Source organism: Neovison vison, chromosome 7 (genome assembly GCF_020171115.1).
Source record: "Neovison vison isolate M4711 chromosome 7, ASM_NN_V1, whole genome shotgun sequence".
Lineage (NCBI taxonomy): Eukaryota > Metazoa > Chordata > Mammalia > Carnivora > Mustelidae > Neogale > Neogale vison.
Window position 1 is genome coordinate 156,087,365 of NC_058097.1, and position 13,460 is coordinate 156,100,824.

At 46.6% G+C, this 13,460-nt stretch overlaps 1 protein-coding gene across 1 annotated transcript in view; it reads left to right on the forward strand.

Annotated features, from left to right (window-relative positions):
• PPFIBP2 (PPFIA binding protein 2) overlaps window positions 1-13,460 on the forward strand; it is a 154,920-nt gene that overhangs the window by 48,473 nt on the left and 92,987 nt on the right. Inside the window, exon 3 of the mRNA XM_044258747.1 lies at window positions 4,674-4,876. Within this exon, the coding sequence (XP_044114682.1) occupies window positions 4,674-4,876 (203 nt within the window). The remainder of the gene's footprint in view (window positions 1-4,673; window positions 4,877-13,460) is intronic.

Genomic DNA, 13,460 nt, shown 5'->3' on the forward strand with positions numbered 1-13,460 from the left:
TGAGATTTTATTTATGTATTTGTCAGAGAGAGTGAGCACAGGCAGAGTGGCAGGCAGAGGCAGAGGGAGAAGCAGACTCCCTGCTGAGCAAGGAGCCCCATGTGGGACTCCCAGGACACTGAGATCATGGCCTGAGCTGAAGGCAGCCGCTTAACCAACTGAGCCACCCAGGCGTCCCGGGATTCTTTTTTTAATACTGATTCAATTTCATTGCTGGTAATCAGTCTGTTCAAATTTTCTGTTTCTTCCTGTTTCAGTTTTTGGAGTTTATATGCTTCTAGGAATTTATTCATTTCTTCTAGGCTTTCCAGTTTGTTGGCATATAATTTTTCATGATATGCTCTTGTCCCCTTTGTATTTCTATTGTGTTGGTTGTTTAACTCTCCTTTTTCACTTCTGATTTTGTTTATTTGAGTCCTTTCTCTATTTCCCTCTTTGATGAGTCTGGCTAAAGGTTTATTAATATTATCGATGTTTTCCAAGAACCAGTTCCTGGTTTCATTGATCTGTTCTATTGGTTTTTTTGTTTGTTTGTTTGTTTCTGTGTTGTTTATTTCTGCTCTAATCTTACTATTTCCAATCTTCAACTGGATTTGGCTTTTGCTTGTTCTTTTTCTGACTCCTTTAGGTATAAGAGTAGGTTGTTTATTAGAGATATTTTCTTGCTTCTTGAGGTAGGCCTGTAGTGCTACAAACATTCCTCTTTGAACAGCTTTTGCTTTATCCCAAAGATTTTGGACTATTATATTTCCATTTTCATTTGTCTCCACGTCTTCTTAAATTTCCTCTTTGATCCATTCATTGTTCAGTAGCATTTTATTTAACTTCATGTATTTGTGTTCTTCTCAGACTTTTTCTTGTGGCTGATTTCTAGTTTCCTAGTATTGTGGTTGGAAAAGATGCATGGTATTACTTCAGTGCTTTTAAATTTGTTGAGACTTGTTATGTGATCTATTCTGGAAGATGTTCCATATGCACTTGAAAAGAATGTGTACCCTACTGTTTTCAGATGAAATGTTCTGAATATATCAGTTTTAGCTCCATCTGGTCCAAGATGTCATTCAAAGCCACTGTTCCTTGTTAGTTTTCTGCTTGGAAGATTTATCCATTGATGTAAGTAGGGTGTTAAAATTCCCTACTATTATTATATTACTCTCAGTTACTCCCTTTATGTTTGTTATTAGATGCTTTATGTATTTGGGTGCTCCCATGTTGAGTGCTTAAATATTTACAACTGTTATATCTTCTTGTTGGATTGTTCCCTTACGAGTATGTGATGTCCTTTTTTTCTTGTTATAGTCTTTGTTTTAAAGTCTGTTTTCTCCGATTTGATGTGAGTATTGCTACCAAGGCTTTCTTTTCACTTCTATTTGCATGAGAAATGCTTTGTATCCCTTCACTTTCAATCTGCATTTGTCTGTAGGTCTGAAATGCATCTCCTGTAGGCAGCATATAGATGGGTCTTGTTTTTTATCCATCCTGCCACCCTATGTAGTCCATTTGCAAAATAATTATTGTTAGGTATGAACTTATTGCCATTTTGTTACTTGTTTTGTGATTGTTTTTATAGTTCTCTGTTCCTTTATTTTTTTGCTCTTTTCTCAACAATTTGCTCACTTTGTTTACTAATATCCTTGGATTCCTTCTCTTTATATTTTGCATGTCTTTGATTTGTGGTCAACATCTTATACATATAGCATCTGTATTAAGTTGATGGTCACTTAAGTTTGAACCCACTAAAAAGTCATTTTTGAAAAGTTTATCTTTCACATATGTGACCCTATGACATACATACTTTGTATAAGGGAAGATAGGTCTGTGTGTTACTGCAGCATAACAGCCTGAGAGATCACTAGCTTGAAACAGCATAGTTTATTTCTTATTCATCTTCTGAGTTCCCCCTAGATCTGCTGGGAGCTCTGGTCCCTGTAATCCTCTCTCTTGGACGTGGGCTGATTCAGTCTCTACCATTACCAGAGGCCAGAGCAGAGAGAAGAGATATGGGGAATCATATACTGGTTCTTAAAGACTTTGATATTTATTGGCCAAAGGAAGTCATGTGGCCTTAAATAACTTTAAGGGGCAAACACTTAATCCCACTATGAGCTCAAATAGAGGAGAAGCAAAGCATCTATAAATAACCCTAGTTATTAGCACATACCTACTTACTTGCCTTTGAAAGTGATAATTAAAAGGCTTCCAGTAAAATTCTATGCTTCCATTTTATGGGGTCTTATTTCCTCTAATAATTACTAAATCTGTATTAAGCTTTAGTGTTTTTATCCTTAAAATAAAAATTCCTGGTAACCTCCCTAAACATCAAAATTCAGTATCGATTGTGGTGATTTGCTGGTGCAGTGGTTTCAGCTTGGGCTGCACACAAGTCATCTGGGAGCTTTTTATTCTTCTAGGTCACACCTCAGACCAATTAGAACCTCGGATGTGGGGCCCAGGCATCTGTAGTTTGTAAAACTCAATGTGCATATAAAATTGAAACCTTTTGTGCGAATCCGTCTTTCCCCAAAGAGTGCCTTGTTGTTCAATAAAGTGACAGAGTGCCCCCAGAGAGAAACTTTATTAGGGTTTGAGTATAAGGTGAATTGCTCTTTTCCTAGAAGTAATTTGGGGCGTAACACCTTGTCTCTTTTATATTTTGTGTTATATCTTATATTATCATCTCTTTTATCTTGCTCCATTATCCTCACAGGTATGAGGGCATATATCTTCTTCTTTGTTGTATCTGGCAGTTCCATTTTGATTTGGTTCCCTCTGTGGTTGTAATTTTTCCATAGGAACTAATCATCCAAAGGGAATATGTGGAGTATGGAATTGAATCTTCTGGGTAATTTTTGCCTTTGCTAATGCTGGGCCCTAGGAGTTTCACCATTCCGGACCCTTTTGCGAGCCTGTGTGTTGATGTAAATTGCAAAACAAAAGAAGGGGGGATTATGTACTTTATGTGTACATACATCACATACAGAAATAGGCACAGAAAAAAAAAAGGCACAGATACACATGTGTACACACTCACACATACCCCTTGAACAGTGGAGAAGCATCCCAAGTCTTTAGGGCAGGGAGGGCCCCAGAGAAAGGAAGAGACTTGTCCAACACCACAGCGTAGCAATAAGGTTAATGAAAATCTCAGTCTTCCTACCTACCCCTGGTCTGACTGGCCTGACTGATCCTCCATGAATGAAGCTGTGCATGTTGGAGCATGTCTGGGATGGTCAGGGATCACTCATCATTTCCTTGGAGACTGGGGTGGTGGCAGGGATGGGAGGGTCTTACTCTATTTCAGTCCATTTTCTTCCCTGAAGCCGACTGTGGCCCTTCCCAGTCAACTCTCCATTGGATTTGCAGGGCCCAGAAACTGCTGAGCACACACCAGAGTGTGGGTAATGGGCAGTTTCCCAGCTCCCCAGAGCTATGGACTTGTTTGTGGATGTGACCCACAGTTCCCTCTATCCTGTGCTTTCAGAAAGCAAACCAGCAATCAGATAGTAATTGTTTCCTTCTGTGTGGATTTTTCCTTGCAAGGACTGCCGTGGCAACTAGGAAGCTGGCTCTTAGAAGGGTGGAGGGACCTAGATGTAGACGTCAGGCCTGCCGTGTAACTGAGGCTGCGGTGGCCCTATTTCCCACATTTTCCAGCAGGGCCCTGATTCCTGCTGGCCTTATAAACAATCCAAGTACCCTAGAAATTCCACCACCAATCCCGTATTTTCTGAAGTGTGTTTTATTGCGGAAAGAATCACAGAAATCCTTTGTCAGACTGTGTCACCCCAGTTTTTGGTCTGAAAAATAAACCACTGTGTTTATGTAAAGAAGACTTTTTGTTTGTTTGCTTAAATGGTGAGGTTCAGAAAGTCAAAAACAAGTCTTGTTTGGGACACTTGAAATTAGAGCTGACCCAGTCCAAGCTGTCTCCCTCTCTTAGCTGTTCCTCCAAGCAAGCGTGCAGAGCCAGATGCCCCTTCAGCATCTTGGGGGGTTGGGGGCAGGAGCTGGGACCCCAAGAAGTTTGCCCACTAGGCCAGGGACCCTGGCCTCAGAGCTTCACAGCCCATGACGCAGGGACGAGATGTGGATTACATGGTCACTCATACAGCTGTGAAGTGGGAGTCTATAAGGGGATGTAGAGATCCCCCAAGTGGGAAGATCTAGAAAAATCCCAGTCTGCTAGAAGCTCACCAGTGCTCACCAGAGGTGGCACTGCGTCACTCTGCGACACCGTACAGGGCCAGCCCAGAGTGAGGAACTGCTGTGGAACAAGAGGAAAGGAATGCACATCCAGGGAGGGGACCGTGCAGACAGCCCTATAGCGTTAACTTAAAGTAAGGAATCTAAAGGCAGCAGAAAGGCTGCTCATTGTTTTAGCAGGCATGTTTTGGCTCCTGATCAGGGCTGGCTGTTTTCACCCAATTGTCTGGGGCTCTTAGCTTCTATGCATCACTCTTGCTGGGCAAGTTGTCCACCTTGGTCCCGTCTCTTCCTGTCAGGCCCAGTCCAGGATTCAAGTCTGCTGTGTGAATGGTTCCTCTGAGGCAGAAGTGGTTTTCCGGGCTTCCTGTCCATCTCTGTCCCCTACCTCCTCTCTCTTTGCCCTTTGCCAGTTCCTTGCCCATGGCATCCACCCTTCTTACCAGGTTCCCGCCTCTTTCTTGTTCCAGGCACTCAGACAAGTGCAGATACCAATGACGGTGGCTGTGAGCCTGCGCGAGCCTCTCCGGCCTCCCACACAAACCCCTTTCCAGTGCTCCATCTCGTTGAGGACTTGAAACTGGCCCTGGAGATGCTGGAGCAACCCCAGGAGAGAGCAGCCCTCCTGAGCCAGATCCCGGGTCCCACAGCTGCCTACATAAAAGAGAGCTTGGTGAGTGGGACTGTGGCCTGTTCGGGAAACCACTGGGGAACATACTAACCACATAATGCCAGGGCGTTCGGAATGGCCACACTGCCTGGGGACTATTACCTCATCTGTGCACCTTCCAGGCGCTTCTTGCTTCCCATCTGGCTTTGGCCAGCCAGTCTTTGGCCTCCCCCGCAGGCCAGCAGCTTAAGCCACTGGGTCAGCCTGCCTGTGGGCACCAGTCACACTCTCTGGGATGGGGGACATCCACGGCTGGAGGAGAGCAAGCAGGACAGTTCTTTCCTGTGGGATTACAAGTACAACTTGCCAAATTATGATCCCCAGATGGGGTCCCTATCCCCAGCTGTCCCCCCTGCTCCTTGTCTCTTACAACAGTTCCTCTCCTCACCCAGCCCTTCGTTGCCGCCCCTGCCCTTCAGACCTCTTTGCCCTGGTATGCTCTGTCCCTGGAGCAGGATGCAGGGTTCCTGAGCCCCCTCCTGCTCTCTAGGTCAAGGCTGCACATCTGCTAGTCTCTGACGGAGGCAGATGAGTAACCAGAGCTGTAAATACATGGCTTTGGTGACCTGTCTCCTTCCCAGGGAGACCAGCTGGTCAGCTCTAGGAGCCTCTCGATATTCAGGAGTGGGGGAAAGTGAGGAGCTTGCCCACTGAGGAGGTATCTAAGATCAACCATTCCAGGGCAGGAAGGAGGAACCTGGGAAGCTTGAGGGAGCATGGGATTGCCTGAGCTGAGTTTGAGGATGGAAGCCAAAATGCAGTCTTCCAAAGCCAGAGCGCTGCAGACTGATTCCAGACGGGAAGGTACACACCGAGGGGGGAAGGCAGGGATGGGCACTGAACTGGGAGGTAGAGGTTGATGTTGGAAACCAAGGAGGTTGGGATGTCCTTGTCCAGAGGCCAAGTCATTTGCAATGAGACAAGTTACATGCCAGATGTCCTAGCGGGCTCTCTGTTCAGGAGTCATCGGTCAATACAGTCTTCTACCCAAGCCTCCCTCTGAACGCTGAGGAATTCTTCATTGCATTCATGTGTTACTCAGTATTTTAAGTACGCAGGCTGCCTGCCTCGTGTTCTATAACGTACCTACACCCCTGTGGAGGGAGAGTGGTGGCCTCCCAAAGATGTCTGTGTGCTAATCGCCGGATCCTGTGAATGTTACTGTACACGGTCAAGGGGAAGGTAGCTGATGGAATTAGGGTTGCTTCTCAACAGAGTTTAAATAGGGAGAACAAGGAGCATGGATTGCCCAGGTGGGCCCAGTGTAGTCACTGGCATCCTTAGGAAGGAGGTGGTGAAGCTTTGGTGTGGGACCCATGGGAGTCCGGCTTTCTGGATGGAAGCAAGTCAGGAGCCCAGGGTCTGGGGGCTAGGAAGGTGGCCCTCCCCTGAGCCCCCAGCCAGGGAAGCAGGCCTACCAGCACCTTGGCTGGAGCCCAGCAAGACCCCTTGGGGCTTCTGACTTCCAGAACTATGAGACTGTATGCTTGCCTTGTTGCAAGCCACAAGGTTTGTAGTCCTTTGTGAAGGCAGTGGTAAGGAATACAGCCGGACGTTGCCTGGGGAAGGAGGGGAAGCCCGCAGGATGGGTCTCTGGTGGGCCTGTTGCCATCTAGGTTTGAAAACCTCCTCATGTCACCCCCAGATGAAGACCATCGTTGGTGGTGTCTCAGACTTGTGCCATGACCAGACAGAAGTCTGCATTTGCTCCTCCACCCACTTTTCCCAACCTGCGGTTGGCTTTCGTTCTCTCTCCCGTCCCAGGCCAGAGGGGTCTCTGCCTCCCTGGAGTTCCGTCAGGAATTCTGGCTGTTCCCATAGTTCCCGCTCACCGAGGCTGTGCCTGGCCTCTCTCCAGTCCACTCTGATCATCTTTTGCCCACCTGTGTGGACAACTGAGCTTTCTAAGGCCCACTGTCCCTCGGGTGTGGACACCCATCCCTCCCTCCATTTCTGCTAGCCTGACTGACTCCGGCTGTAGTGTTTAAAGGGAACTTCATGACACATAAAGAGAATTGCTTGTCCTTAGCTCCTCCATCTGTAACCCTGGGTCCAGATGCATTTTAGAACCAGAACATATTAAACTTCAGAAAGGTGAGTGCATACATCTATACCTAGCATATATTCTGTCTTGAGCAGGAATGGGTTGACCTTTCTACAGTAAGATATGTGAATATCCACATGACGTGGTACAAAGACTATAAATCTATCAGGTCCAGTTAGACTGCCAAATAAGTTTGACACCAACATTATCTTTAAAAAAACAAAACAAAACCTTTTGGTCTTCAGAGCTTTGGGGGTTTCAGAATGGCAGGTAAGGGACGGTGAGCTTATATGTGGAATGTTTCCGTGTAGAAAACAAAAATTTCAGACCAAACTGTTGGATATTGGATTTCACTGCTCCCCATATCCATCAGCCAGAATTCTCCTAACGTCACTTGTTGACTCTCTCTGTCCTTGGGTTGGCCTGTCACCATGTGCTGGGGGCCCACTGGAAACTTCCACAGCCTCCTCCGCTGTTCCATGAATCCTTGCCTCAGGCTGCAGAACAGTTTGGCATCTGGTTTTAAATGTCCCCTCTCAGCTTTCTGGGGACATTTACCATCACAGAACCAAGAGAGTCACTGAAGCGGGTTCCCCAGCAAAAGCCCAGTCTGCCCAGAGTTTGGAAACAGCTCGTGGTTTTACCCTTCACTGTGTAGTTTACGATGATGACGTACTTATATGGACATGCCTGAATTTATGCGACAATTTCTCTAATACTGACATTTAGGTTCTTCTTCCTCTTTAACCAATATATAGCTTTGCTGTAGAGAATGTCCAGAAATATTTGTCTTTTTCTCTAGATATTTCCATAAGATAGAGTCCTAAAGGTGGAATTAAAGTAGAGTTAACAGACAAAATACAGGATACCCCGTTAAACTAGAATTATAGGTAAGTGATGGATAAATCTTAGTAAGTTTGTCCCATGCAGTTTGCTAAGTCTGGCAACTGTAACCCAAGGGTATTAATATCTTTAAGCCTTTGACACATTTTTTCCAAACCACTTTTCAGGAAGATTTTACTCATTTATATTTTCACTGGCAGGGTTTGAGGTCCATCCTGATCAACAACAATCACTAAGATTTTAAAAAAAAGACCCAAAACAGTTTTACTAATTTCTTTTTTTTTTTTTTAAAGATTTTATTTATTTATTTGACAGAGAGGGAGATCACAAGTAGGCAGAGAGTCAGGCAGAGAGAGAGAGAAGCAGGCTCCCTGCTGAGCAAAGAGCCCGATGCGGGGCTCGATCCCAGAACCCTGAGATCATGACCTGAGCCGAAGGCAGTGGCTTAATCCACTGAGCCACCCAGGTGCCCCAGTTTTACTAATTTCTTAGGAGAAAATATCTTTTTACCACTTTTGCATTTCTTTGCCTAGTGGGAAGCTAAACATTTTTTTTTTAATTAGTATTCTTTTGTATGGTCTCCAAAGTTTTGATCTCTACCCCATCTGGAAAAAAATTCATTTCCATTTATTCATATTTATAAATACAGTATTGTCCTAATATATGTAAATTATAAAACATAGCCCCAAATAGAGATTTTTTTTAAGGGTCAGGTTAAAAAAATAACACTAATACTTCCTTCCCACACACTCAAGAGATCACCTTGGGTGTCCCTACCACACCCTGTTCATATTCTATGCTCTTCTCTCCCCTTCCTGTTAGAATTTTAGTGCTTTTCGTATATACTGACCTTTTTAAAGCCCTTTGCATTGTTTGTGGCATTTTCTTCACTTTGTTTTTAAAATGCTTCACTCTGGTGCTTTAAAAGGATTGTAATTAACTGTCTTTCCTGTTTGGATTTCTTGTTTTCCTTTTATCCCTAGAAGTGCCTTTTTTTTTAAAACCTCAGATCAAATGATATTCACCTTTATCTTCTCCAGTAAGATTATGGCTTGATTTATATCTTAGGGTTAACTTGAATTCACCTGCAACATTTCTTAGTGTGTGGTGTGAAATATGAACCTAATTTCTATAACTTACTAAAAAGATTCTTAAAATATTTTTGATCCGAAGGCTGTCATCATTGTTGTTAGTTTTTCAAAACGTGTTACAGAAAACTACTTATATTAAGATTTGTAGATCTCTTTTGAGGTTCTGTATGGTGGTTGGGGGAAATGCCTGCCTTTGGAGAAAGTTTCCTGAATGTTATTGCATTCAGTGTCTTTTAGAGTAATTATGGCCATCAGCAACCTATGAATGGTGTACTTTTAGGGTGGGTCAAAAGTTCATATAAACATTCCAGGATACCAGGACAGGATGTGAAGTTTTGAATCTGGACAGAGACAGCCTGTCTGTATATTAGATCTTGCAGCCCTAGTTTATAATCTGGGGGCATACACATTCCATAGTAGGTCAGACCTATATGGAAATGGAATCCAAAGTAATGAACAGATCCACCAGTACTTTTTAATTGGTTTTAGATTGGTCCTTCTAGAAGACTTGAAATTGTGGTCTGTGGACCAGCAACTTTGCCAGCTGCTGGTAGTTTGCTTGCTGCTTGGTGTCTTTAGAAAAGGGCAGAATATGGGAGCTGCCACCCCCCTCTCCCTTTACCCACTGAACCATCTCACAGTGATTCATATTGTCATTAAAGTTTGAGACACACTGCTTTATACCTCAGAGATTCACTTAAATTATTTTTTTTTAAATGCATGTGTCTTAGAATAGAAACTAATAAGGCAGCTGGAAGGATCAGGCGGGCAGGGTTCATATCTGTGCATCCCTTGAATGTTTGTGCTCCACTCCTCTTTGGTCAGTTGGCTTTGCCATATCTGCCCCCCCCCACCCCACCCCCCAATTACTGCTGTTGGCCTGGTGTGGTCCAGCTCTGCCTCGTGATCTTTCTGTCAGTTGGTGTTTTTTTCTCCAGGGAAGAGGCATAGCCTGTAAAAAGGTTTGTTTGTCACTAACAAGATACCCAGGAGGTAGGCGGTCCCAGGGTCAGATCAGTGGCTCTGGGATGACCTCAGGATCATCATGGGATGGCTCTTCCCATCGTTCTGCCATATCATCCTTGGGGGTTGGTGTTTCCTCAGGGGTATCGCTTAACAACTGCAAGATGGTGACTGCAGCCCTAGGCAGCAGGTCCAGAAGTAGGGCATGTCTTGTCCTGTGTTTTTTTTTTCCAATTAGAAAGGGAACTCTTTTTTTCTCTGAAGCCCTGCAGCTGACTTCCAGTATGCACCCCAGGTTCAGATTTGTTCACTTATGCAAACCATAGCTGCAAGGGAGGCTGAGAAACAAGTATTGGCACTTTGTCCAGAAGAAGTCATGACAGGAAGGAGGGGGCATGAATGGCTCCTGGGAACACAGCTCAGAGCAACTGCCACATGGCCTTTAGACTTGATTTGGCTTCTTGTTGACAAATTCTTTTCGTGTTTCCTCTCCAGTGTTTATTCCTTGTGTGTGTGTGTGTGTGTGTGTGTGTGTGACTTATATTCCTGAAGGAGAGGATCTAATTGGCTGCCTCCTAATTTTCGAGTCAAGTCCTCCAGGCCTACAAACAGCTGTTAGGTGCAAAAGAAGTAGAAATTAAAGACCCTGCATTTACACACAGCTGTGGATTAGCTGTCCTGGGGTGCGTGTGGTAGAAGATGCTGTCTTCGTGCTATGGGCCCTCAGACACTGATGTCAGCATCCAGGGTACATGAGGAGAACGGTAGAGGTGGCTCTGGGGGAATGGTTGGTGTTTTCATAGGAACAAACAACAGATGAGTCCGGGACCTGTCTTTGTCTCAGGTGGAGGAGGAGCTCCCGGTCCTAGTGCATCCCAGACGGCTTGTCTCCCTACAGTGGGGCTGGCTTTCCTTCTGCCAGGGGCTGGCAGGCTGGACAGATGACAGGGGGCACCAGCAAAGACCCTGCCTGGGGATAGTTAGCAACAGGCCAGACTCCTAAAGACCCAGTGCAGCAGACTGCCCAGGATTCAGTGGTGCTGGGTTGTGAGTAAATCTCCAGAAATTTGGGGCCTAAAATAGGGTCTTCCCTTCTTTGGCAGGCAGTAGGATAAGGAAAAGTGAGCTCCAGGTCTAGGCTGGGGACCCCCTCTGGGCTTCAATGAGGAAAGGAACCAAGTGCCCAGATTCCCTTGTCATGGAAGTGGTATCTGTCTGGCTTGTGACAGGGAACTGATAGAGTGGTTGGGAACTTCTGATGAGGTTCTTCTGTAGGGAAGGCGTCCCAGGGTCCAGGATGAGCCATGCGGCCTGACCGGCAGAGAAACTTCTACAGGGCTCTCCTGTGTGAGCTCAGGAGAGGAAAGAGTCATCCTGCACCTTGGGTAGACCGGACTCCGCTGAGGGTCAGTACTAGAGAGGGTGAGGCTGAGGCCCAGGGTGAGGCTGAGGCCCTGGCTGTGGGGCTGAGGCCTCTCTGCTGTGGTGGGCACTGAGCTGAGCTCACGTCCCTGCAGCCATCTCCACAACCTGTGGCGGAGTGCAGACGATGCCCTCAAGGAGAGCATAGCCATTTCTGGTCAAGAGCCCCTCAGTCCCACCAGATGGTCCTGAAGGCCAGAAAGGCTAGGGATGCTCATCCATGACCCAGACGTACAGCACAAGCAGGGAGATGCTGGTCCATTCTGACCACATCCCAGAATCCGGCTGGACCTTGAGTGGGGCTTTTCCAGAGCCCGGAAGGGGTGTCATGTTCCTTCACGCCTGCTTGCTTGGCTGGATGGAGGCTGGTTGGAGAACCAGGGCTGGGCTGGGTGTAGAGGTCAGAGACACACTAGTGTTCCAGCTTCCAGTGGTCTCAGCAGGGCTGGGGACAGCCAGGTAGCAGCAGGCTGGTAATACCTGGGTCGCTGGGTGATATGCAAGAGCGATCAGAGCCAGCAGTGTTTCCTGATGGAGCAACTCAGGGGCTTCTGTAACCTTTCAGTATAGATGCCTCCTCTCCTCCTACAAAGTGCTAGGTCTAGATGGCTGTTCAGTGGCTTTGGTGTGGGTCAGGGGAATCCTGCATAAAGACGTAAGGCTTCAGGGTCTCAAGATGAAGTCCAAGGAAAGGCTGGCAAACCCAGCAGCAGCAGAGTGAGGGCAAGTCAGGGTAACCCAGGCTCTGGGGTGAGGGGAAGAGGTGGGCAGGAAACCCGCAGCAGGACCATATGCCAGGCCCCTCTCTGCAAGCCGGGTTCCCGGAGTGGCTTGGCCTCCGAGCAGGAGCCCTGACTTTCCTCCACAAGAGTGCAGGTGTCCTGGATAGGGTGCTTAGGCAGCACCGAAGCACGGTGAGGCAGAATGGGAGGTAGGGATGAGTTAAGAGACCAGTGGCCTGCTGCTTGCATGTAACTTTGGATGGGCCTCTTCCCTCCTCGGGGACCCCATCTCCCTACTGGAAGTGACCACTGCTTTGACAAGATCTGGCTGGGCATTCTGGTCCTGTCTTCGTGGTCAGCACCAGCCATTGCCTTCCCCCAGCCAAGGCCTTTGGGTTTCCAGAGTAGAAACAGGTTAGGGAGCCTCTCTGGGCACAGCTGCCCCGTGGTCTGAGCTTGGCAGAGGCTGACCTCTCAGGACCGCTGAAATGGGGTGGGGAGTGACATCCTCTCTAGCCTGTGTACTCACCTCTGACCACCTGCTGTAGCTTCAGGAGCCTGCGGTTCCCTTCTTCACTAGTCCTTCACGAAAGAAAGTGGCCCAGGCCCAGGCCCAGGAGGGCCACCCCCTCATTGCTCCAGTACCTTGTCACAGATGGCTGGTTCCTCAGCTCCCAGCTCCTCAAACAGAGGCCCCTGCCAGTCCTCCCAGATTCAGCTTGCAATCTTTCATTCTGGCCAAAGAAGCAAATCTGTTTACCATATTGAAAAGCCAGAGGAGTTTCAAGAGAAGGTAGGGAGAAAAAGCTGTTCTATGAGTTATGAACTGTGAGCTTGTTTCTCTTCTGCCATGTGTGATTTCTCTCTGTATCTTTGTTCCCCACTTGGGGCCTTGAACAAAAGATGGATCAGGGTATATGCATGTTGGACGTACTCATTTTGAAAAGTTAGTGGCAGTCAGAGGGAGAATAAGACTCCTGCTGAGCAGGGAGCCAGTGGGGGACTCGATCCCAGACCCTGGGATCATGACTTGAACCAGATGCAGACGATTAATGGATTAAGCCACACACATATCCCTTCCTGTGGATTTTGAGAGAAGGGGAAATTTGGTGCTTACATTTTAAGGGGAGAAAAAATAGAGCTTATGTGAGCCAATTCGCAGTGTGAATTTCTTGCCTTTCCCTGGAGTGAGAGCTGAAAGTCCTAGGTATGGGCACCATCCTCCACTTTTCTTCCTCTTCTTCTTCTTTTTTTCCCCCACTTGTGCTTTGCTCCCCAGGGACTCCTTGAGACTCTACCTGAGCAGGGCTGGGGTGCTAGTCCGTTCTTTGTTCCTGTGCAGTACTGGATGAAACCGCTAGGTGGCAGTCAGGGATAAATACTAGAAAGTCTAAATCCCAAGGAAGAAGGTGCAGGCTTTATGTAAGAAAAATAGCTTTGTTTGTTTCTGTTAGAAAGATGACCTAAGCTCCCCTCTTAGGGGAGCTTAATGAAGCTGCTGG